This window comes from Conger conger, chromosome 10 (assembly GCF_963514075.1).
Source record: "Conger conger chromosome 10, fConCon1.1, whole genome shotgun sequence".
Lineage (NCBI taxonomy): Eukaryota > Metazoa > Chordata > Actinopteri > Anguilliformes > Congridae > Conger > Conger conger.
In genome coordinates this window covers 42,474,872-42,501,880 of record NC_083769.1, presented here as the reverse complement: position 1 = coordinate 42,501,880, position 27,009 = coordinate 42,474,872, and the positions used below count along the sequence as shown (strand labels likewise).

The window sequence follows — 27,009 nt, the reverse complement described above, 5'->3', positions numbered from 1 at the left end:
GTAAATTAACCTGCTTAATAATTGAAGCGCTGTTATTTGAGTTTGAGTTCATTCCATCTATCCGCTGAGCGTTGTGCAGTCAGACTGGTCTAATGGGGGAGGCGCAGTGTAGTGTAATGGTTCAGGGAGTGGGGCTGCAGGTTCATCTCCCAGGTGGGGCACAGCCTTTTTACCCTGGAGCGAGGTACTTACCCTGAACCGCTTCAGTAAATACCCTGCTGTATAAGTGGATTGTGTGTGAAAGAATGTGCACTGTGAACGTCACTCTGGATAAACGGCTGAAACGTCATGTAAATTTAATTAGCGAACAGTGAGTGCAGCCACACTCCTCAAGTGACTGCCATTCTGATTCATAAGAATGGCAAATGGAAAGCTTATTTTTCAGGAGGTGATAATGTTTTATGGGTGTAAATATTTTAACATCCAGAGGAGGAGGTACTGTATGTCTCCGAGCATGAGGCTAATGGCAGGCGATGCCCTTTCATGACCTGACATCCTGTCAAATGTAACTTTCACACTGTCTGTCTCCCTCCTGTCACCCAGCACTCTTCCCGTGTCAGCGGTGGTTCTCTCCGTCCGTAAGGCGTTCGGAGACAGGTCTGGGTGACTGGCGTCATCAGCTCAAACGTGCGGGGCAGGAGGAGCCGAGAATAAAGCGCGAACGCTAATGAAGGCGTCGTGTTCTGCTGCTCCTGGGTGAGTCACTGCAGTGTGAAGAAGCGCCCAGCAGTGTGGTTGACTGGTCTGACGAACACAACCCCACCCCGCCTCCCAGATACCCAACCTGCAGGAACTCAGCTGACTTACACAACTGTGAACCATTTGAGCAACTGCGTTCATGATTCATGTACCCTTAAATTGAATATTGTGTCACTTCAATCAGATACCGGATGCCTTTCAGAGTAATTCTGACAAAGTGACTCAAAGTTGAGGTGTATGTCTTACGCGCTTCAAATCCAAAGCGTTTTGTACGTTCCTTTTTTCCAGTTTCAGGAGAAACATTAACCTCTACAGGGGGTCAGACTTTTTCTCCATTTCTCTATGAATATTTGACAGGGTGGCACCTCCCTGCGTGAGCTTATTGCTGAGCCAGGCCTGAAATGGGAGGTTGAGAGAGCAGGTAGAAAAACAACAAAAACAAGTTAAAGAAATGACTGCTGTGAAATATGACACCCGCTGGCTATTCTCCGCTGCTTATGAGAAATGCATGACTGCCAGGGCATTTACACAGGTGTGCTCTAATCAGGAAGCGTCCTGGACCACTGGCATTGCCTCTTGCAGGATTTCTATAGCAACCATACAAATTGTAGACTGTCGTCCAATTACAAGATCCTGTTCGGATGGTAAAGTACAGTAAAGTAAGTCCATTTATCACGCCCACATTTGTAGTTCAAGCGCGGTTTCTGAGCGCAAAGAAACAACTTCCAAACCAATTTTAATCTACTGTAGAAAATTCCCCTTCATTTCTTCAAGACGAATACCGTAAGAATCTTCCGCCCAGGTTCTCTCTGGTTGCGACTGTTTTTTGTCTGAATTTTGTCTATGTGACCTTGCTCATTTCCGGGTTGTTCCGCAGACAGAAGATTATTTAGTGCTCATGCTGCTTGCCAGTTATTTTTTATTGCAAAGCCGCTCTTAAATTGAATTGCTGGTTAGTGTACAGCGGCGATAAGGGACACAAAACATCTGTTAAGAGTGCCGGTGCCAACCCAAAAACTAAAAGCAAATGTCAGCTTCTGCCAACTTCCATTAAAGGTATTTGTACACTTAATACCAACGCAGTTTTCGCTGGGTCCTGCAAATAGTCTCTACTTTATTAGTTGTGTCAACGTTTAAAAGGAACATTTAGTTCCTGTATATAAGCTTGATTTTTGATGTGTGAAGTCTGGCTTTCTTGGACGTTTTAAGTTTAAGTGGATTTTAGTTTTATTGTAGTGCGTAAGAGAAAGTAGCACTGCGATGTTCAGACTTTCAGTGACATCGGGGGTTTATATTTTTCTGCCATCCTCAAATCTTTAACCGTGAAATGGACGCATCAGAAAGCTTCCGTGGTTAGAGACAGAATGCTTGTTCCCGAAATCAGTGCCTGTACCCCTGTGACTCTAAACTGTAAACTAAACACTAAAGTTGTGGAGTTCCTTATGGTGCCATAAGGAACTCATTGGTGTCTGTTACTGCATCGGTAGCAGAAGTGATCTGAAGTTTGGTGAATGGTGCCTGCATGCTGTTGTTGGCCCTCAAGCAAGGCACTTAACCTGAACTGCCGCAGTAAATGTCCAGCTGTATGGATAATTATTTATTTTTTAAAAATGAAGCATTGCAGGTTGCCCTGGATGAGGACATATGCTACCCAAACAGATAATGTAATTCCATTTGCCGATTCACTGATTAGAGCACGCTCTGCAAAATCACTTTTACTCTGCTCCAGATAACAACACATAGAAAATCCCCTTGTTTTTAAGATAAAGCATAATTCTTTAAATGGTTCAATTCAGAAATTCACAGCTTTCCTCTTTCTTTCTTTAATCGTGCGAAAGCTACAATTCGTATGATTAATAGCATTGGATATGTAACTTTTTATGAATTTAAGTTGGTTTCAGGCATGCAGGTCCTGTGGTTTTAATGTAATACTGTGATAGCTCTAACGCAGATTGTAACTTCTAAATTGAAAACTCCCATTTCAGAAGCGTCATATCTTACAAACCCTCACATATGAGTAAACTGGTGGAATCTTAACGCCTTAAGGCTTGCGTCTTCTACCAGAGATGAGATCTACTGTATGCTATGTACAGTTGGTTCTCCTTCTTCCCATGGGTTGAAATTTTGATCTACTTTTAAAGATGAAACCCAAAGCTACAGTGTAACAGCCCAGTTGTGAAAATGAGTGTTATTTGGGCTGATGAAATGCGGACTAGAGGCGGGATATCTCCCCCGTAATGGGTTCTGCACACTGGAGGCGGGATATCTCCCCCGTAACGGGTTCTGCCTCTTTCCCCGCGGAAATGGCGATGACCCACAAAACGGAAAAATTTCAGAGCGAGCGACAGGAAGGGGACATAAAATGGAGGGAGACGCATCGTTTAAGGTTTTCAGCTCGGTGCGCTCACGCTCGCTGGAGTTTATACACTATGACGAGGGGAATGGAGTGTAATTTAACTTCGGGCAATTTCATTGTTCGCTCTTAAGCCTCTTAGCTGTAAAATATTCATATTTAGCGTGCGGGAAAGAAACGCGCGCCTCTGGCAGCCCCGGCGACGTGTTGAAGGGACGTGGAAGTGAGGAGCTGGAACAGACGGCAGACCGCTGTTCATCACAGACCTGTCCTTTATAGAACAATCGCATCTCCTCTAATCTGCCGCCATTCGTGCCGCTCAAACGGGAGGGATCAAACACGATTGAAAAACAATTTTGTTTATATTGTAAATGTGGATTATATGTCCTCAGAGGATTTCCTTTGTGAGCGTCGGGGTTATTGGAGGGTGGTTCGGAGAACGTTGTTGATTCATAGTGTGTGCAGGTCAGAGGCCTTCTGTCATCGATTCATTTTTATTTTAAGTTCATTTCTTTTAGCAATACGGTTAGATTTTGGAATTAAATATACATGGAAATTATAAATAGAATTTCTGGATTGGGTTAGATGGTTTTAAATTATATAGTGTTTCCCTGTAACTAGTGCTAACTAGTGGAGAAACTGGTTAATATAACTTGAGAAAATCGATGATAGTGTTCTTTAGCACTCTTTTCTCTCCTCCGAACACACAAACACACACACACACACACACACACACAGCAGGTAGACACAGGCGCTGTACAGCTGCATCAAACAGAGTTACTGAAGGAGAGAGATGAAAAGGCCACAGCTCAATTGTGCGCGGGAATATACAGAGCGCGCGATGACATTCCCCGGAAATTAATTTTCTATTAAAAACGCAGAGAGCTCCAGCTTTCATGGCCGCATTTAGACAGCCAGATGTAATTCAGTCTTTATCAGTAATCAGTAATAAATGCCAATTTCACTGAATGGCGAGAGAAAAAAACGGCAAAAGAGAATTAAAGGGAGAAGTGATTGCCTGGTGTCGTACTCCACTGAATAACTGCTGACGGCCCGTTGCTGTCTGTTGTTGCTCAGCTCGGGTTTGTAGCATTCAAGCCTGGAACTAATCAGCATTTGTGCTTAACGATGACTTTGAAGTACACGCAAGCATGAATCTGTTTCTTCACAGTAGTTGTAGTCACACCGATGTACTCATCTTGCCAAACTGCGTACGTGTAATAAAATTACTCGTTGGTGATCTTGCCAAACTGCGTTTGTTGTAGGGGGAAATAAAATAAAACGAACTTGAAAATGTTAGTCATCGCTGATTGGATCCTTGCCCTGGTATCGACCAGGCCTGACCTGGAGTGAAGCAGTGGATTGGAGCAGACCTGCCCGTTCACCCCATGAGCATGAACAGTTGACCCATCAGTCACTTCACATCACGGGAGCAGACTATTCTCAAGATGACACGTCTAATCGCATCATTGATTATCCTGCCGTCTACGGTAATGCCCTTATTGAAGTACAGAACCTGAAGTCATCTTTAATCAGTGGGAAATATGAAGCAGCTTTTCTGCTCTCCTCTGAACTGAGGGACCTCTGATTCACAGGCGCTGTGGGCGTGGAGGCAGTGACACCGTCTCCGGTCGATGACTTGTCACGTGGCTTGTCACTTACCTGATTCATATTTTCATTATTCATGCGTTCAATATTCATTGCAGAGTGTTTGCATTGCTGTTCGTGAAATGTTCCTTTGACAGCCAGACTATGACTTTTAACATCAGTCATTTTAACCCGCTATTATACACCGAGTGATCGTTTTATTTGGTAGACCCTTGCACCAGCTAGTTAATGCAAAAATTTCATCAGCCAATCATGTGGCATAAAAGCATGCAGATATAGTCAAGAGATTCAGCTGTTTTTCAGACCAAATGTCAGAATGGGGGTGACGTGATCCAAGTGACGTGGAATGATTGTTGGTGCCAGACAGGGTGGTTTGAGTATCTCAGGAACTGCTGTTCTCCTGGGATTTTCACGAACAGTCACTAGAGTTTGCAGAAAAAACATCCAGTAAGCAGTAGTTCTGCGGGCAGAAACGCGTTGTTAATGAGTTGGGTCTGAGGAGAAGGGCCGGACTGGTTGAAGCTGACAGGATGGTGACAGTAACACAAATAACCTCACATTACAACTGTGGTATGCGGAATAGCATCTTTGAACACACAACATGTCAAACCTCTAAGTGGATAGGCTACAGCAGCTGAAGACTTAATACATCTAAAAAATAAGTCTTATAAATAGTTAATAAAGTATAGGAGACCTACTTGAATCTCTGAAAGTTATGAATGTCAGTAGAAATCACACCGTGGTCTCAAAACTACTTTAATTATGTGAAATACAGTGGTTTGACAAAGTAATGGAAGTACCACATGAAAAGGGACTTTAGCTTTGAAGTAAGGAAATCACATTTACAAAGACAGCTACACAGGTGAATCCGGTTCATTTGAATGGCAATTAGCAGTAATTAGCAGTATGCCTCAGATATAAAAGAGGTCTGACAGTCAGCACTTTATGTGATTTTCCAAAACAACACGAGGCAACTAAGAGTATCAAAGAGGCCAAATAGTCTCCAGAATCGCAGGTGCATCAATCACCAAAAACTGATAAATTGCCAAGGGGAACTGTGCAGAAAATGATGACAATATTAAGGCAAACATGAGTGAACTGTGTCAGCAATGGAATCTCACCAACAGACACTGCTGGAGACTGAAAGGATGGTTGGTACACAACCCAATTCTATGGTCCCTAAACTGACCATAAAAATGAATCAAAACCACCGTGACCAAGTCTAAACAAATAGTGCATGTTGTTATCTTCACAACGCTGGTATTTAAGCAGCCATTTTGAAAACTTGAATGCAAGGCTTAAAGATAGATAACCTGGTGTAAGGAGTAAAAAAAAAACCTTGTGTCAATGCAAAAAGGAAATATAACCTGATTAATCCTACAAAGAAAGCCTTCTACTCATAATGTCTGTTGCCAACGGTTGAACATGGTGGTGTGTCTGTAATGTTTGGGCTTCTGGTGGGAGTCATTGGGTCTGAAAATTAAATATAATAACGCACTTATATTGTGTATAACAGCCAAGGAAGCCCTTTTTCAGGATCGGGCACACTTCACAGTTAAACACTGCACTACATGCTGTTCCCCGACATGATGTTCCAAGATAAGCCTCCCCCTCCATGAACACTGCGAAACAAGTTCAAACAGGCCTCCAAATACATCAGTACCGTAGTGAGACGCCTTCCATGGCCTCAGACTCTCCAGATCTACACATCGTTGAAACTTCATGGGAAGTTCTGGTGCACAGAGTGCAAAGTCAATGTACACCTCCTTCATCCTTCAATAAACTGGAGTCTTTCCTTCTCAGGAATGAGACCGTATCCTGCTGAGCCTGTATGACAGTGTTCCAAGGACTGAAACTGTTCTGAAGCTCTTCTGAAGCTGAAGCCCTGCTCCTTATTAGAATGGAATAACTTCATTTTTTCCCTGGGGAAAACTTCACACAGTAAAATATTCATGGGTAATTTGACTCTCACAGATCACACATGGGTCCTTATTGAATAAACACTGGACATTTTACTGAGCAGGAGATTATTATATATATTCAGGATATTCATGAATTAGCTGCTTGACATTCATATACTGTAAAAAGCAATGGCGGCAACATGTATCAACTGGAGCTAATGGATATTTTTAGTAATTGTACTAAAATTAAATATGTACATCGATCCAGATTTTAAACTCCTCTTTTATATTCATTTTGGTATTTTTTGGGTGAAATACCTTATTTTCACGATGTGTGTACAGAGCTCAGATGTATACTTGCGCAAGCATATCTCGCAGTGCCTTAATTAATGAATGTTTTTTTACTAATAATATTCCAGGCTGTAAGAAGTATGACACATTTCACAGAAGCTTACTTTACAGTTTAAAGTGCTAAATTCCTCTGTAGCTTCATATCTATACCTGTGTGTACCTGAAATTAGAATTTTCAGTTTTTAATGAGAAATCAAGTGGTGGTAATTTACTTTCATACAGGTATGAAACTGATGTCCGCTTCCACTTTTGCAACCTACTTTTCATGCCTTTTATGAAATTATGCAAATGGAGCCTTTCGGTGTCTTGGAGGTCGTGCTAAATTGCTTTGCTCATTTATGTATTTTCATGCAGGCTTATGCTTCAGTCAGAATGGCCCAGGATTACAGTTGTGCCTGCCTGATTGCCCCTTTCTGAAAGACAAATCCACAAAATAAGTATGGCCTTGCAAACAGCTTCTTTAATGAATGCAAATACCATTATGCATGTTAAGTAAATATCCCTTGACATAATAGAACACAGAGGGCAGGTTTGTGCCGTCTACAATGACTGTGCACACTCTTGATGAATCTTTCTATTATTAAAGCGTGCTGTTCCGTAAATGCATTCTTCAATAAACCATGTTATAACATTTTTACCACATTCCTGGAGATCCACCATGCTGCAGGTTTTCACTCCATGCCTAACAAAGCACGCCTCATTCAACAGCTAGTGATCATATCGATCTGCTAATTAGTAGAATTAAGGTTGAAATGACAACCTACAGGACAATGGATCTCCTGGAGCAGGATTGGTCAGCCCTGCCTATACATAAATCTTGGACTGCAATTTTCAGTTGTTGGTTTACATTTTCAGTATACAAGAACAGAATAGTTACTTTCCTTTCATTTACCACCGTTCCTGCTCTTTACTTTCAGATTCAATCATGGATCCCATTGATTTGCATTTCAAAAGGACTCTTTCATTTACAATACATATTAACCTGTGTGTATAACTTCATCAGTTTATTCAGGTTGTGTGTGAAACTGTGCTAACATCTCACACTTGGTTGTCTCCGTTTCAATGTCGAGGGCAACACTAGAGTTTGCTTTCCAGAGTTAAAATTATATTGAGAAAGTTGCATCGCAACCATATCTATTCCACTGTTTAACCAAACAAAACCATTTCAGGCTGATATGAAGGGCTTTTAAAAAACAGTGTAATGCTGTTTGTGAGTACACAAGGCATTTAGCAGGCACCCTTATCTGGAGCAGAGGCTTACATAGCCGACATATTTCGGATATTTACCGCAGTGATTTAGGTTAAGCACCCTGCTCAAGGGCACACCGGCAGTACACCCCCCCGGGGAATGTATCCCAGGACCTCGGAGTTGTAGCCCAGTTCCCCAACAAAACTTAGCACCGTGACATTAGCACCACGGACAGCTCCCGCACAGGGCTAAGTATAGGCCATCATTTACTACAGCCAGCAGGGCAGGAACTAGGCTATAAACTTATCAGGGTACTCGCAACAACTGGTGTTTCACCATAGATTAATGTTTTTGTCTTAATGTCAAGGCATTTAAATGTATTTGCTGTAAGTGATATTTTTTTGCAAGCACTGAGGCACAGTGCACAGGCACAGGAAAGTTGTTATTACATGACTAACAAGCAGTTTGAAGAGCTATAACTTGCTTGAAATTACCTCGCTGCCTTTCGCAAGCTAACAACGGGTGGTCTCAACAGCAGCCATGATGCCTGCTCTTCATCTGTCAGAGGCAAGGGAACAAATCTGTATGTTGGAGAGAACCAAGACTCTAGACAAGGGAAGTGAGGCTGATTTCAAAATCTCGAGCAAATGTTGCATCATTTCTCAGTGAAACAAGCCAAGAGCATGATGCTACAGGGCTGAAATGAAAGCCAAATTTGTGTGTGTCCTCAGTGGCTCTATAACAGCTCCAGCAGCTCAGGCTGAATAGCGGATACTCCGCCAGTTTGGTTGGCACGTTGCCTTGTTGGTATTCAGGTCAGCCATTTTGCCTACCTACATTGTCCTCATGGGGCAGTCCACTGTGTCTGTGCAGATGGGGGTGCTCCCATGCGGTGCGTCCCCCTAAAGCACTGCTCTCAGTTCAGTGATGCACCCTCATTAAGGAGTCACAGTTCTACCATGGCACTGGTTCAGCTGTACTGAGTTGACCTGGTGCCACTCTATCTGACGGCAGTGGCTGGTTGCATGGGTTTCAGAAGATGTGCTTGCACTTCCTGTGTAGCAGCGTGCACTTTCTGTGTCGCAGTGTGCGCTTCCTGTGTAGCGACGTGCACTTCCTGTGTAGCGGTGGGCGCTTCCTGTGTTGCAGTGTGCTCTTCCTGTGTAGCAGTGTGCCCTTCCTATGTAACAGTGTGCCCTCCTGTGTGATAATGGTGCTACTTTACCCTAATTGCCTTCAAATCACAGTATAAACTTGTAATCCTTAATTCATCATGCAGTTCATATAGCTCATACAGCCATTCTATTACATTTCAGGTCATAAGAATGCTTCAGATGTGCATGTTGCAAAAGAAAAAGAATTGCATAGCTCTGAGAGAGGGCTACACTGGGCAGCTCCCCTAGCTGCCTCTTTAAACGCCGATGCACGGCTGATACACTAATTGGATTGGGGAAAAGCGGGTGGACGTGGACTGGGGTTTAGATTTGGGAATAGAGGAGCAGCTCGGGACGTGGTCTCAGACGCAGATCGCTGCTTTATTCACTGCGAGTGTTGTGTTCAAGGATGCACCGTTTGTGTCTCAGAGTAACACAAGCGTGGACGTTTTACAGTAAAGACTGAGCTGTCTTTTGGTTTGAGTTACAGAACTGTGGACATTTTACAGTAAAAACTGAGCTGTTGTTTGGGTTTGAGTAACAGAACTGTGGATGTTTTACAGTAAAGGCTGAGCTGTTGTCCGGGTTTGAGTAACAGAAGTGTGAATGTTTTACAGTAAAAACTGAGCAGTCTTTTGGTTTGAGTAACAGACCCGTGGATGTTTTACAGTAAAGACTGAGCTGTTTGGGTTTGAGTAACAGAAGCGTGGATGTTTTACAGTAAAGGCTGAGCTGTTTGGGTTTGAGTAACAGAAGCGTGGATGTTTCACAGTAAAGGCTGAGCTGTTTGGGTTTGAGTAACAGAAGCGTGGATGTTTTACAGTAAAGGCTGAGCTGTTTGGGTTTGAGTAACAGAAGCGTGGATGTTTTGCAGTAAAGGCTGAGCTGTTGTTTCGGTTTGAGCAGCTCGTACCGCTGTCACAAAGCACAGGGAATGGGATGTTGAATTACAGTTACAGTTACCGAAGTTATCCCAAAATATGTGCCACTGTGGCACATTATGCATTTATTTAGTCATTTTTATTGCTTGTGATAGTCGTAACTATTCTGTTATGCTTTTTTTGTTTGTGTGGTTTGCTTTGGTGCTCAAGGGTTATGAATACTATGCAAATCGGCATATACAAACTGAATGTATGCTCTGTACAATCATGTCAGTTTCTGTTGCTTTTCTGTTGTGAAAATATGAAGTAACGGGTAGGTCCTGTGGGCTACAGTTTTCATTGGGGGATGAAAAAACATCTATCTTGAAATTTGATATTTTATGTGGTGGGAAAGTGTTTTCTATGGGAAGTTGATGCTTTGGAGGTACAAGAAATCTCTCCCTCTCTCTCTTTCACTATCACATCTCAGTCTCACTCCCCCTCTCTCTGTCTCTCCCTCTCTCTCCCCTTCTCTCTCTCTCACTCCCCCTCTCTCTCTCTCCCTCTCTCTCTCACTCTCTTCCCCTCTCTCTCACTCTCTTCCCCTCTCTCACTCTCACTCACCCTCTCTCCCCCTCTCTCTCTCTCACTCTCTCCCCCTCTCTAACCCTTGCTCTCCCGTGTCTGTCCACAGAAAAGCTGGCCTCCGGACGGAAACTCCGTGGTGATCCAGGAGCGCAGACTGCATGTGGGGGTGCACAGTGGCTGGGGGTTTCTGGAGAGGCCCCAGGTGGTGGTGCTGGAGCCAGAGACGGAGGGGGCCCGGGGGCGGAGGAGCAGCTTCCGACAGGGCTCCCCCAGCAGGCTCAGGTGTGTGACCCCCCTGGGCCCAAAACTCTCTGCTCTCCCAGGGCACAGGGGAGACGGAGAAACTCCTCTCCTCTTAAATACACCTGGCTCCTAAAAGAGTGGGCTAATGTAACTTAGCTACACTACCCTGTGCCACTACTGTTGTTCCTGTATGACTGCCATTGCTGTGCATGTGTCCAACCTTGCTAACATTTGTACATTTTAACTACAGAACGGTGTGTTTGTGTTTTCCTGCACACTGTGACCTTCACTGCTGGTGGAGCTAGCATTTCTCCATGATTAAGAGACAGGCTTCATTCAGTGCGTCATTTGTTGAGCTGGGCTCCTGGCCAGGAGTAAACGTCCAGCTGTATGAATGAATAATGGTAAAAAATGTAAGCTATATAAATTGGCCTGCGTGAGTTTTTCCCCACACACAAAAAACATTTAAAGGGGGCTGCAAAAAGAGTCCATCAATGTCAGTGCAAAAGAAGTCTCGTGGAAAAAATCAACCTTGAAACCATACAGTATGTTCTCACTTTCTCATATTTTAAGTTGCATATTTGGATGTGGTTTCGTATTCATTAGCATACTAGTAGCATTATTTAAATCCACAAAGCCGGATACTCGATACTCCTACTTACTGAAGGGCTTCAGGTCAGGCACTGTCCAGTGGGTGAAGCGGCCCTGCCCACAATGTACCATCATCGGACCATCATGCTTTGCTTCTCCTTTTCAAGTCTTGTTATTTCAAAGCTTGGAAACTCTGAAGCTGTGAGGTTGCACTTAGCACTTCTTAAAGTGCAGACATTAGCTATCAGGCCCATCTTATTTCAGCCCATTTATTCTCAGAAATGTGTATAATAATGGATAATAATAGGGCTTGCAACCCATGTAAGGTAAAACAAATTGGCTATAACTACGTGCACTTGCTCCTAGCACAAGTAATTATAGCCATATGTTTTCTTCATTGTCTTGTGTTGGGTGCTTATTGTGTCGTATTTTGTCGTAAGCTGCCCTGCCCTACAATATAGATGGCTTGGTTGTTTTACCCTCATGGGGGTTGTGTGCCCCTTGTTAACTGTGTATGGTTTACACCTAAAGTGCCTTTTCGCAAAGCAACCCGCAACTCTACAATTTTGATTGAATTTGCTTGACATCCAGTTTATGGGTAAAAAAAAAAAAACACCCCACAGGTGCATTTCTCAACAATGTCGATGATTTACCACAGTCTTAGCAAATTTCCCCTGTGTGCGAAAAGAGGTAAAAAAAAAAAAAAAAAAAAGTCAATGGTAAGGGAGCTGTAAACACTATGCACAGCACAGCACAACAATCATAATCATAGTTTATACCACATTCCTGCAGCAATGAAATCACTTCAAACGCACTTCATTTTTTGTGAGCAGCTGTTACCATGACTGTGAAAAGCGCCACTGCATCAGCATCGACAGAAACTATTATTATACATTACATATTAAAGATTGATTGTTCTACTGGAGTCTAATAAATTATCTCTGATGCGCTCTGTTGTTGTGGCACAACAGCCGCGCTCCGTGTTGTGATTTTAAAACGGACGGAGAGACATTTGCTGGGCTGGTCCCATCGGCGCTGCAATGTTTGAAAGCCTCGTTATGAATAGAATGGCGTAGGTAGCAATTACGCCGTTACCGGGGAAACAAACATGCTACCCCACTGCCACACTGTGTGGAAACACTCGTCAGTTCCTGTCCCTTGGGGCACCCAGGGACCGTCTCGAAAACGGTCTTGTTTGCCCAACCTCACTTTGCAGTCATCAGTACGTTTGAAACAAGGGGTATGTGCAAACGCTGCAGACTTGTGAACACGGCGCGGGTCTTAACGACTGCTCGTTAACGCTTCGGTTTATCATTTGCAGTGCTTTCTGGGATAGCTGAGCCCAGGCCTCCCTGCCCTCTCTGGAAGACGTTAGAGAGTGTCACTGTGAGACAGGGATGAGAGGGGGCGTTTGAGGGGGCCTTCCTGCCCCCAGAAAGACTCTGGATGAGGTTGAGGAGTGCACTGTGAGACAGGGATAAGAGGAGGATGTTGAGAGGGTGTCTCTGCCCTCAGAAAGACTCTGGATGAGGTTGGGGAGTGTCACTGTGAGACAGGGATAAGAGGAGGGTGTTGAGAGGGTGTCTCTGCCCTCAGAAAGACTCTGGATGAGGTTGGGGAGTGCACTGTGAGACAGGGATAAGAGGAGGGTGTTGAGAGGGTGTCTCTGCCCTCAGAAAGAATCTGGATGAGGTTGAGGAGTGCACTGTGAGACAGGGATAAGAGGAGGGTGTTTGAGGGGGCGTCCCTGGCCCTGTTCTGTCGCTGAAGCTGCCTGTCTCCCCGCAGCTCTTCCAGCCCCCAGGTCCTGGCCCTGCGCAGCCGCCTGCAGCTGAAGGAGATGGCCGCCCACCCGGCCTTCGGCATCGTCTTCCAGCTGGAGTACGTCTTCTCGGCTCCCGTCAGCGCCGACGCCAAGGTAGGAGGCCTCGGGCACGCACAGGTTCTGAGAGCTGCCGAACTGCAACTCTCTCTCTCGTCTTCCCCCTCCCCGCTTCTGTCCTGCGGGGGTCACTGTTTCTCACACGCGCTCTCCCAGAGGAAATTAAAGAGGTGTCTCTGGCCAGCCAACCTTAGTAAATAAACACTCTGCTTAGTAAAAAAAAAAAAAAAAAGAAGAAGAAATAAGAGTGAATATGTGATTCCTGGCAGCTGTGCAGCCCTGATCCAATCTTGTGGGATTTATTCAGCTTTGGGTTCCATCTCATTCTTCCCCTTTCCCAGCCTGCACCCTAAAGAGCCGTAAACCCGGCGGCTTTTATCCTCCTGCAGATGAAATGGCACGGGTCTGCGGCTCTGCCGAGACGCCCTTATCTGCTGCAGTCTGCTCTGGCTGCTCTGATATGTGCTGTATGGAAACTAGAGAAACCAAATGAGGAGCGGAGAAAACACACATACACGCACGCACACACACACACAAACACACACATACACACACGCATACACACATACACGCACACACACACACACAAACACACACATACACACACACACACACACGCATTCACACGTACACAAACACACACGTACACTCTCACAGACGCAGGCACACACATACACACAAACTGTCACAGACACGCACTTACAGACACGCACACACACACACACTTTCACAGACACGCACGCACACACACACACTCTGAGATGCACACACATACACACACACACACTGTCACAGATGCACGCACACACACACACACACACGTGCACTCTCACAGACGCAGGCACACACACACAAACTGTCACAGACACGCACTTACAGACACACACACACACACACACTTTCACAGACACACACGCACACACACACACACACACACACACTCACAGACACACACACACACTCTGAGATGTACGCACACACACACACACTGTCACAGATGCACGCACACACACACACTGTCACAGACACCCTCATACACACACACACACACACACAAACGCTCTCTCTCTCACAGACGCACATCCACACAGACACAAACACACGCACACGAACACACTCACAGACACACACACACACACAGACGGACACACTCACACACACACACACAGACGGGCACACTCCTCTCATCCCACACACACACACGCTGTAAGGGTGGTTATTTGCAAAGAGATGGCAACATTGACTGCTTGAAGCTGTTTAGCAGGTATGTGTGGGTGGGTGTAATTTCAGTGTGCCATGGCAGGCTATGCTATCGGCATTACTGCTTTGCTTATCCACTGGAGCACTCCTCAGACTCACTCCATTAAGGTCCAAGGAAATAACAAGGCAGAACACTGGCCATTCATTACTGTATAAAGTCCCATTGTAATAATGCCAAATGCCCACACATGAGAGGCAGTGGAAGAGGTCGAGAGACCTTGAATAGCCCTGGCCTGCTGGGATGTGTTGCTGGAAAAAACGGCAGTGCTTTAAAATGAGGCACATTTTGCTTGTTGTTGACTGCTAATTTTGACTCAAAAGCTACACGCCTCAGGTTGTCTTCTCAGGGAGCACCGTTCCAGCTGTTGTAGATCAGGGGTGCGGGGGTGAATATTTCGAGTTTGGAGGTGCTGCGTTGGGATGTCTCTTAGTCCAGAGACCAGCGCACTTTAAACACGCCCTGTCGTCTGTACTAAACTGAACACTCAGTGCTTTTGTTCTCTGTTGCCAAATCATCATTCTTCTTCCGTTCGTGGTATTTCCACAGGAAGTTGTATTGCTTCTATGAAACACTCGCCATTGTTGCTATGAAACACTCGCCAGGAAGCCCTCTGTGACAGTTTTTGCTTCAGTCATTAAAACATGACCGATAGACTGACGCTGTTGTCACCAGAGGCCTGCCAGAGTCTGGTGTAATGCCCCCATTTTGTTTTTTCTTCTCTAAAAATTCCAGAAATATGAATAAGAGCCATGCCCTCTGAAGAAAATGAATGTTCTATATTACCATACTGCATTCCTCAGGAAGGTGATATGGAAGAGGGGGAAAAAAGAAAAAAAAAGAAAATAAAAAGTCAATCAGAAAAAACAAAACCGTAACAGCCGCCTAATTGTATTTGCAGACGGGTGGCGCGTGACGGCCGAAAGCTGGGTGTACTGGAGAGAGGAGCGGTCTGCTCTGTGTCTGTGACTAATCCAGGAGGATGGCAGTGTTGAGTTTTGGGCCCGCGGTGTGGTCGACCTGAACGCGGCCCTGAAACATTAATGGGCTCCATTTCCATGTGGTGTCAGGTGGGCCGCTGATGCGTTGGGGGGGGGGGGGCGCTATTTTTAGAGGCGTCTGCTAACAGAGTGTCGAGACAAATTGCGTTTGATCCCCCTTCGCTGGAGAAAGCTGAATACTCCGCCCTGACCGTGCTATCGATGCGTCTGCCTGCCGTACGTCCGGGGCTTCAGGAGCCGAACGCCGGCCCGTTTCCCCACCGCGGCGGCACGCAAAGCCCTGCGTGATAATTATTTTCACATTAACGTAAAACATGAATACCTGAGTAGCTTCGTGTGCTGCATTGTTTACGCACTCTCCCCGTGTAGGCCGTGCCTCAGCGCTGCTGTTGTGTGCTGTAAACAGAGTGGGCCTGCCTTAGTCCGTTAGACTTCTGGCATCACCCACAGCAGGATGGACCTGCCTTAGTCCGTTAGACTTCTGCCATCACCCACAGCAGGATGGACCTGCCTTAGTCCGTTAGACTTCTGGCATCACCCCCAGCAGGATGGATGTTTCTTCAGCTCGGTTAGACTTCTGGCATCACCCACAGCAGGATGGATGTTTCTTCAGCTCCGTTAGACTTCCGGTTTCACCCACAGCAGGATGGATGTTTCTTCAGGTCCGTTAGACTTCCGGTATCACCCCCAGCAGGATGGACCTGCCTTCAGCTCCGTTAGACTTCCGGTATCACCCACAGCAGGATGGATGTTTCTTCAGCTCCGTTAGGCTTCCGGTGTCAGGCTCAGCAGGAGTACTCTGTTAAAGACTGAATCCTGCCACTTTGCTGTGACACGTTGGACACACCGGTCAGTCTGAGGTTTATTAAACGCGCACGGTGTGGCCAGCGAACGGGGCACAGTGATCTGTCTGTCTGCGAAGGAAGGCTCTGAAGACGTGCTTCTGCTTTGTCCGGTCCACCTTGAACCCCGGGAGGGGTAACTCTGAAATAACTGAAATATTTCACAGGACCTCAGAAGGCACGCTATCCTCTCAGGCCTTAATTACTGCCGGGTTTGGGGAAGGACACCTCTGACGTTCGGATGAGGAGACTCCCCTGGACTATGAATCATGTACATGCTCGTATGGAGCAGACCCACCGGGAGACCCTGGTTCCCCAGCAGTGATACTTCCACACTGTGATCTAAGCCCATCTCCCACCAGCTTCACCGCAGAGCCTCAGCTTTGCAGATGCTGCAGAAATGCATGATGAGCGAGCGCTTAGCATGCCTGGATTATCAGATCATCAGCCCACACCCTCACCCTCCCTCCCCCCAGCCCCTTAGCAGCCTGATTGGCCTTTCGCAGGGCTGGGTGTTTTATCACCCAAGGCTGAGCCGTGCCATATTGTCGATAACGACACGGATTAGCCGTGCCATATTGTAAATAACTTGTTAAGATGCGGAGAGGTGGGGGTTGTGTCTTTTCCCGTTTAGTGTGGACTGGACTTGCTGTAAAACTCATCCAAACGTGTTGTTGTTTTTTTTTTAACAGCTCGAGAAGTTTTTCTTTTCTTTGTTGTCATGTATTGAAAGAGGCGGGAGAAATAAGCAATCCTTTCATTCACCTAGCTTCCAGCGAGCAAAACTTCAGGTAGAGCTAGGCAGTGCTTTTATTCGCTGAGCCCCTGTCCAGGAAGCATTCAGGTAGAGCTGGGCAAAGCTTTCATTCACCAAGCTTCCATCGAGGATAACTTCAGGTAGAGGGTGAGTGGGGTGTTCTTAATCTAGCCCTGATTGTGTTCCGGCGACTGACGGCTTTTCCGTTTACCACTCGGGCTGTGTATCAATCCCACGATGTAATCACAGTGGTGTAATGACAGTGATGTCGGTAACGACAGAGTAATTCACTTGGTGCGAGTTTACAGAGCCGAATGGAAAATAACGGCACCTTCTATTGAACAATGTCTAGATTTTTAATGACTCTGTTAGGTCAGCTGTCTGTGCGTAACCTCTGAAGCTCCCAGCCCTGGCTGGCGGTCTGAGAGGAGGGTGAGAGCGGAGGTATAGTCAGAGGGGCTGGGATTGTTTGCTTGCTCCTTGGGTCAGGGTGCAGAAAATTAAAAAGACTGACAGCTTTGTGGGTGCCACGCAGGGTCAAGGATCACCTTCCTGGGAATACAGCGAATAACAAAGCCTGACAGACCGCTTTCAGAGAAATACCGGGTGTGTGCTTTCATAAGGGTTTCGCCCAAGTAGCCCCCCCCAGTTCCAAATAGCCAATTGTGCGTTTCAAGTTAGCGCTATGTTACCTGGAGCCGGCCCCGTCAGCGGTGGTCCTCCTCTGGGAGTACCGCGGCAGGAAAGCAGGCGGTCAGGCGACAGGCCCATCACTCACGTATGACAGCTGCTAACCTGTTGGCTCCCAGTCGTTGTTGGCTAATGATGTCGCCGAGGCTCGAACCCCAGCCACCGCGGCTACGGGGCTTCGGGTTTGAGGACAGCCACTCAGAAACGCTCGCGCAGGAAAAAAAAACCCCAGCTCAACTCTCCTCTTTGCTCATGTCCTGAATCCAACAGCACATTTTATTCCAAACTCGCTTTTATTAGAACAGCATTTTAAGTGCCACAAAATATATGTTTGTTTCTAACACGCAACTAATTAGTGTTGCTAAAACATTACCCTTTTGTAATGTTTATCAACATTTCTCAATAAAGAGCGGTGCTGAACATGAAATGTGGTTCCACATTGCGGTTGGCAGTTGTGAATCTGCATTACGCACTTGCATTAGAGTGTACATTAGAACTAAAAGCTCCTCCTGATGCAGTGCCCGACCCTCCCAAATAGCTTTTTAATGAATGTATTTTTTGAAGGATGTAGTTTGTCTCTGCAGTGGAGTTCTTAACTGTCACACAACAATTCACACATAGTCTGCAAAGTGCCTCCCTTTTCACTGTCAGTAAAATCATTTGATTATTAAATTTGATTATATGCTTGTCTTAATTTAGGATGAAATTGTTTAATTGCGTTTTTGGACTGGCTGACGCAGTGTTTTTCTGAAACGCTGCCGTTATTGTTTCCTAATTGCTACCCGTGTGATTGACAGCGAGTGGTTTAACGGTGTTTGTGTGCGGTTGTTTTGTGTTCGATGGAAAAACGGTCCCCGCCAAGGCATGGGAGTGTTTTTCCTCTCCGCTCTCGGTGTGAATAGCACAGGAAAGCAGAGGAACAACTTGACCCAGCCAAGTAACAGTGAAGTACTTCTCCGCCCCGCGCTCCCTTGCATCGTATCTGTACTTTGTGATGCGTGGAGCCACAGACACACTGACCATCTGTGCTCGCTCTCAGCTCCGCGCAACCGCTAACTTTACACGGAAAGCCCATAAACCTTACAAGCCCAGTTCACTCGGGCAGAAATAACAGAAAAACATAAACACCAAGTAAAAAAGAAAAAAGAACAAAAAAAGAAAACTCAAGCAATAGGAAATGGGCTTGCGTTAAAAAATTTAGAAGTTTTTACTCTTTGATTTGTGTTTCCTTTTGATTTATCCTAACGAGAGGAGAAGGGAATCAGGCGGCGCTCCTGAGAACAGCCGTGAGTCTTCATTAGGTTTGTCAGTAAGTGCAGGATTGTGGGGCTGGTGAGCGCACTCCCCCGCCATGCGACTCTGACAGCTCTCAGTATTGTTCTCATCTCCGCCGGATCACACTCTTTTTCATGTGACAGGCGTCTTCGCGGTAAGTGGATTTGGTGTCGTGCGCCTGTTGGGCTGCCGCCGCCAGTCCGCTGCCGGTGCAGAGGAGGCCCAGCCAGTGCCGCGGGGAAGGCTGGAGTGTGCCACGACGCTGTTGCCGGGAAACGGTGGCGTTGTGAAAAATATGAGTCCCGGGGTGATGGGGTGGCGGGGGTCATCCAAGACCTCTTAGTAGGCGAGGTGACTAAATACACTGGGCTTACCCATGCTTTTATTTTCGGTCGTTGATTTTGGTAAATGGCAGGCATTTATATAGCGCCTTTATCCAAAGCGCTGTACAATTGATGCTTCTCCATTCACCCATTCATACACACACTCACACACTGACGGCGATTGGCTGCCATGCAAGGCCCCGACAAGCTCGTCAGGAGCATTTGGGGGTTAGGAGTCTTGCTCAGGGACACTTCGACACAGCCCGGGCGGGGGATCGAACCGGCAACCCTCCGACTGCCAGACGACTGCTCTTACTGCCTGTCGCCCCCTTGACATGATTTTCTCTAAATCAGGAAATGTGAGTCCACTTTAACGTCGAGATGACTTTTCTGTGGCACTTTGCTGTCATGTGAGATTGAATGCGGGTTGATGGGTGACAGTCCTCGGTGCGTACCCGCGTGTTTTTGCCTTGCCGTGGAAGCAGAGCCGGTGCCGTGGCTGAAGCTTGGCAGGCTGCAGCTCGACTAGAGCTGGGAAGAAGCGGGCGGTAATGGTAATGAGTCCCACCTGACCTCTGACCTCGCTTGGCAGCGGCGCGGGCACGTTGGATTACCGGCTGGCCCGGAACGAGCAGCCATTAATGAGTGACCTTTATGCTTCCCCAAAAACCCATCTAAACAGAAGCTCATTTTCCCCCCTCGCTTTCTGCCCTTTACCGCATCCAGATGAGCAGGAAGCCGCCTCTCGCTGGCGACCGCCAACATTTCCCCTCAGCTGCGGCTCTCGCTGCGCGCTAATGCCGCCAAGGGCTACGGGAGGATCTCTTCAGACCCACAGCGTTAACCCGTTTCAGCCTCTGCTTCGCCCAGAATTGCACAGACCTCTCCCGTCTCTCGGATCCTTCCTGAACACACGCGATGAACAGCAGTCTGACAGGAAGCCCCGGGTGATGGAGAAGCGCTGCTCTTGTTTTGCGGCTGCTTGGTGCTGCTCTTGTTTTGCGGCTCCTTGGTGCTGCTCTTGTTTTGCAGCTGCTCTGGGCTGCTCTTGTTTTGCGGCTGTTTGGCGCTGCTCTTGTTTTGCAGCTGCTCTGGGCTGCTCTTGTTTTGCGGCTGTTTGGTGCTGCTCTTGTTTTGCGGATGCTCTGGGCTGCTCTTGTTTGCGGCTGCTTTGGGCTGCTCTTGTTTTGCGGCTGTTTGGTGCTGCTCTTGTTTTGCGGCTGTTTGGCGCTGCTGTTGTTTTGCAGCTGCTTTGGGCTTATCTTGTTTTGCGGCTGTTTGGTGCTGCTCTTGTTTTGCGGCTGTTTGGCGCTGCTCTTGTTTTGCAGCTGCTCTGGGCTGCTCTTGTTTTGCGGCTGTTTGGTGCTGCTCTTGTTTTGCGGATGCTCTGGGCTGCTCTTGTTTTGCGGCTGCTTTGGGCTGCTCTTGTTTTGCGGCTGTTTGGTGCTGCTCTTGTTTTGCGGCTGCTTGGTGCTACTCTTGTTTTGCAGCTGCTTGGTGCTGCTGTTGTTTTGCAGCTGCTTGGTGCTGCTGTTGTTTTGCAGCTGCTTGGTGCTGCTCTTGTTTTGCGGCTGTTTGGTGCTGCTCTTGTTTTGCGGATGCTCTGGGCTGCTCTTGTTTTGCGGCTGCTTTGGGCTGCTCTTGTTTTGCGGCTGCTTGGTGCTACTCTTGTTTTGCAGCTGCTTGGTGCTGCTGTTGTTTTGCAGCTGCTTGGTGCTGCTCTTGTTTTGCGGCTGCTTGGTGCCGTTTTAGATGGAGCGTTTGCCTGGTGTCCTCGCAGCGCTGGTTCAGTAATTACAGCTCCACTGTCTGCTCAGGCGTGCTCTTCCCTATCAGCCATTTTATTTCCTATTTATTTATTTTGCAGCTGATTACCAAAAGGGCTGTTGGCTGAGTGGCGTGCAAACAGACGGCGAGCACACAGCCCACTTTTTAAAGGTTTTCCAACACATGCGTGCGTGTCTTTTTATGCCTGACATTCTCGAGTGGTTTTTAATTGGGTTGCTGCCAGATATACAGAGGATGAACCAGTGTTCTTAGTGACTTTTCTTGAAGTTGCGCACACGTGTCTTGACAGCTTTAATGATGTTTGCAGAGTAAAATCTACTTCTGAGAGCTTTGCATGCAGCATTGCTTTAAAGACGCTCCCCCTCCCCCTCCCCTCTCATTTGTGGACGTTTGGCAGCTGGGTGTTTTTACCCCCCAAAGGCATGATGCAGGAGCTGTCAGCCTCCTCTCACAACCCTGTCTGTGTGTGTGTGTGTGTGTGTGTGTGTCCTCTTCATTTCTGAGCCTGCTTGCTGATTGACGAAGGAGAGGAGAGGGGGTGGAGGGGGGGGGGGGTGTGCTTAGTTATACCCAGTGTATGTTTATCCAGTTATTGGGGGAGTATTTATAGAAGCCTGACCCGTAAGAGGTAATTTCTCCTCCCCAGGGTGTTTTTTCCTCTCTCTCTCTCTCTTCCTCTCCCACAGGGCGTTCTAAATAAGTAAGGGAGACAATGCCTTCCTAATTAAAATGAATGTCAGCCCCCCCCCCCGCCGCGAGGCCGAGTGCATCAATCTCCCCCCCGCACATGATTTACCCCGCGGGCGCTAAGCGCCCGGCCCCGCCCCTGGCAGGGAGGACGTTCCTGCGCTTAATGGAAGTGTTGCCCCCGTTACCACGGTGAGCCGCGCAGCCGCGTGAAAGGAGAGCGCTGACAGAGTGCCAGACCCAGTGCCAGACCCAGCCTGCGTCCAAAGTCAAACACTACACACTAAACACTATTCATGTATACTATCATTTGGCATATATAAGGCGTAAAAGGTAAGGTGCCGACACTTTAAGCACAGTGCGTGTTGATGACAGCAGCTAGTTGATGTGACGTTGTGTAATGAAAACAACAGAGACTCTGAATCGCAATCCCAGCCTTCCTGCTGTGGCTGAGGAGCTGGCTCCAGTACCCAGCTCTGTAGCTATCGCTGCCGTAGCGTGTATGCACTGTAATAATCCCTGTATTTACCCTGCGTGTTTAGATTCAGATGAAAGATAATGCCACAGTCAACCGTTTTATCCCACCTATACATGCAAAAGCAGTAATTTTGCATCGACTTGACAGCCTGCGTGAAATATGCATGAAATATTTTTCTGTTATGTGTGGTCTCATCATGCAAGGATCAACAGTGATGGTCCTGATGCACCGGATTGTGTGGCTGGGGTCTATGACCCCCCCAGTCTAAATCCTCTTAAGTTCTTCAATCAAGTGGCATATTCACATTACAGCTAGCTGCCTAAGAATCTTACATTTGCACTCCATTATGGACTGAATGTTAGCCTTCAGACATTGAGTTGCTGGCTAACTGGCTAGTTCCAGAAATAACAGGCACCATGGATATGCACAGTTCGTTGTTCTATGCTTGTGTTGTTGATAAGTACACCAGGCGTTAATCTGCAGCCAACTATGATACAGTAGAAACTTGAGAAGCTAACCTGGAGTTACGGACCGATCCATCATCTGAACAGGGTTTAGACCGGGAAGTAATTAAAAGCTGCGTTCTCAAGCTCTTTACTATAAAAGTCAGATATTCTCTTTGTTATTATCACAAGTGCGAAAAGGTGAGCAAGAAGCCAAAACTAGTCACAATATCCATTTATTAAAACTGGAAATGCACCCCCTCCACAGTGCTACATGTCCGGGCCGGACAGAATTAGTGAGTTTTTGACTAATGTTAATTTCAGAAGGAGCAAAAAGCGAAAGCAACAGTACCTACTCGCGTACAACGAAACAAACACGGAAAACACAGAATAAGGAGGGTACTCGGAAGCTGCTTGCTTTGAGATCTCACTCCAGCCTCCATTTTGTGTAAGTAAATGACAGGCCGGTTGTTCCTGTGTTACATGTGGACATTTATCTCGCCGTGCCCTCTCGTCAACACCGGAACTTCACAGAAAGCCCTGAGACAAAGACGCAAGCGCACATTATCTCACTCTTAAGGGTATTACACCTTATCCTCCAGTAGACTATGTAAATTAGACAAGGCATGTCTAGTGCTGTTTTTAAAGAAAAATGGAACAATATGTCATGGAAAGAAAGAAGAAAGCAGACAGCAAAGGAACCTAAATATAGTGAGTAAGTAACTGAAAATGAGATGCATACGACTGTAGGTTATCCTTTGGAAAGCTGACAGGAAACAAATTAATGCTGTAATGATATTCAGCGTACTGCTCATGTGGTTGTTACTTCAAACTAATATTTATGGATACGAAATTGGAGTAGCCTCAAAAAAACAAGGATATGGTAATATATGTGACCATTCCAATAAAGGATTATATTTTGACTACGCTTTCAAAGTGTGGCTTTAGATTCTGTGGTTCTACTGTGTTTAGCTTCAGCTTGCCTTGTTCTGGTTTTGTTGTTTCAAATATGGTGTGTACAATGCCATCCCTACTTTACGGGAGAAACTTGAATTCTGTAGTGCGTCAACCTGCTTTATCTAAATTGCCTGAATGGCTTAAAATAAAATGAAAAGGCGGCTGTAAATAGTTGAAATAAGCTTAAGTTATCACAGAGGGATGTATGCACGACACATCCGCCACAACATTCATTCAAAGAAATGTAAATAACTGAAAACATCAGCAGTGTATGGGCCTGGTGTGGACCACCTCAGCACATCCAGGTAAATAGTATTGGAGAAGGAGAGGGAGGGATGAGGTTGGTAGAGGGACAAAGAGCTGAAAAAAACTCCACAGTTCGAGATCCTGCAATTTATTTACATGGACCATATGGGCAGTTTAAGAAAGTGTATATTTTTCATTAATTAATCAACCCTTAATGATAGCCGTTAGACTCGTAAGTACAGTAAGGAAACACTCGGTAATAACGACACTTTCTCACAACAGTTATTCAGAGAACAGGCCACAACACAGAATGCTTATCTTCATATGGTGTCTCTTGCACGAGGAATGATGACATAAATAGGCAGACAACATATGGAAAGGAGGCACATCCATGTCTCTGTATTGGGACCTGCAAAAACCAGCTGAAGTGATAAGAGGCACACGTCTTTACACACTGCGATAAGTTAATTGGGTTTTCTTGAATTGGCACCGACACCTCTGCAGAATCTGTCGGCTCTCTGTGAGGTGAGAGATCTGGGCGTAGCTGACAGCCGAGATTTTCTCCCCGTGTGGATGATGTCATTCCCATCAGAGGACTTCCAAATTTGGATTTGGAGTCGGGAATAAGGCCGGTAGTGATGCCACTATTTCTTACACAGAAAAAAGAAAGAAAGAATATGTGTGCACGTGTGGCTTTGTGTGTGTGCACGCATAGATAAACACATACTTTCATCCATCCATCCATCCATTATCTGAACCCGCTTATCCTGAACAGGGTCGCAGGGGGGCTGGAGCCTATCCCAGCCTACATTGGGCGAAAGGCAGGAATAAACCCTGGACAGGTCGCCAGTCCATCGCAGGGCACACACACCATTCACTCACACACTCATACCTACGGGCAATTTAGACTCTCCAATCAGCCTAATCTGCATGTCTTTGGACTGTGGGAGGAAACCGGAGTACCCGGAGGAAACCCACGCAGACACGGGGAGAACATGCAAACTCCGCACAGAGAGGCCCCGGGGATTCAAACCCAGGACCTCCTTGCTGTGAGGCGGCAGTGCTACCGACTGCACCATCCGTGCAGCCATACTTTCATCCGCACTTCTAATTAATTAACAATAATGCCTTGTCCTTTTTTTTTTTTTTTCTCACCAACAGTGAATGTGAAAGTTTATCACACATTTTCTACAGTCTACAGAAAATAATCCATGTGACCTGGTTGGCTTGTACAGTACACAAAGCAGCTGTTTTCCTCTCCTCTAAATGTCAAGGGCTCCCAGGTTCATCAGGATTTCAGTGGGCAGACGTCGTCTCGAGAGATGCGTTCGCTGCATACAGAACATGTGAAAGGCCTTAAAAACTGCCCCGGGCCGGCTGCCAGGGTTTCCGGCTCTGGGAGATGTGCGCTGGATGCTCTGAGAAAAGTCAGTGGTGTTGATAATGATATTTCAGAGTCCTGACCTGAAGCAGTGTGCATGAAGTCCAGGTTCTGGGAAGCGGCCTCTCCCCATCAGGAGAGAGACATTATAAGTAGCCGTGCTGGAATGGCAGAGTTCATTGATGTAATTATCCGTGGGCCTCCTCGTGCAGCAGTTAAATTGCTCGGGGAATGTGACGTTTAGGCGGCAGAATTACAGTGTGTGGTGAATGAGATGAGCTTTATTTGTAGTTGGCAGTTTATATCCACAACATTAGCTTCGGCTGCGTCCACGGGTGAGCGGACCCAGTTCCATTAAATGTGTGAACTGGCTACCGATGAGTGTGCAGTCATGGACCATAATTTGTCATTCCCTCATGAGACTTGTGAGTCATATGGGTTAACGGCCGTACTGCATTGGGCGAGAGCTTGAAGTTATAAAACGCTCCTTTCAGCATGTTGGTGTTTGATGCTATGTTCGACCTTGTCTCTACTGGTTAAGTTGAAGAGAAAAAGTGGGTAACCAGTCAAATTATGCTGTGAGTGTGTGAGTGTGTGAACGTGTGAGCTTCTGTATGTGTGTGTGTGTCTGTTTGTGCGTGTCCTGTGCAAGTGACTATTCACGCATACCTTCTGATAGGCTAATGGGGTTATGATGCTCTATATGTACCTTTTTTCCTTTCCCTGTGTCACACCTCCGTATATTGGCTGTATTATGATATTGCAAAATGCAGTGTAGGGCTTGTGATGAGCCTTAGTGTCTTTGAATTATTTCCGCTTTAATGGCTGTGTTTATTGTTATTTTGGGTTTATTTGAAAATGAGGAAATCCATATTGGGGCTCTGGAGAGCTGAAGGTCTCTGTAGTGCCTTTAAAGAACTGAGTTTAGTTCAGCTGCTCCCTCTGCCAGACGTATTTAGTCAGTGCTGAGGTGAGGTGAACTTAGTCAGAGCACATCTCAGGAGTGTGATTTCTCTTTCTCAGTGACGGCCGTAAAACCTCGCGATTAAAGCACGATTTATATTAGCGGTGAGTTTTGATGTATGTACAGCACTGCTCGACCTTTCTGCTGTTTGTGAATAATACTGTATATTATCAACTGAACATATTCACTGAAATGGTTACCTTCTCGGCGGCACGGATGGCGCAATGGGTAGCACTGCCGCCTCACAGCAAGGAGGTCCTGGGTTCGAATCCCCGTCGGCCGGGGCCTCTCTGTGTGGAGTTTGCATGTTCTCCCCGTGTCTGCGTGGGTTTCCTCTGGGTACTCCGGTTTCCTCCCACAGTCCAAAGACATGCAGGTTAGGCTGATTGGAGAGTCTAAATTGCCCGTAGGTATGAGTGTGTGAGTGAATGGTGTGTGTGCCCTGTGATGGACTGGCGACCTGTCCAGGGTGTATTCCTGCCTTTCGCCCAATGTATGCT

At 46.5% G+C, this 27,009-nt stretch overlaps 1 protein-coding gene across 1 annotated transcript in view; it reads left to right on the top strand.

Moving 5' to 3' along the window:
- Positions 1–27,009, top strand: part of nphp4 (nephronophthisis 4) — a 156,015-nt gene that overhangs the window by 57,907 nt on the left and 71,099 nt on the right. The window contains exons 7-8 of the mRNA XM_061259116.1: positions 10,810–10,985; positions 13,326–13,455. Of these exons, the coding sequence (XP_061115100.1) occupies positions 10,810–10,985; positions 13,326–13,455 (306 nt within the window). The remainder of the gene's footprint in view (positions 1–10,809; positions 10,986–13,325; positions 13,456–27,009) is intronic.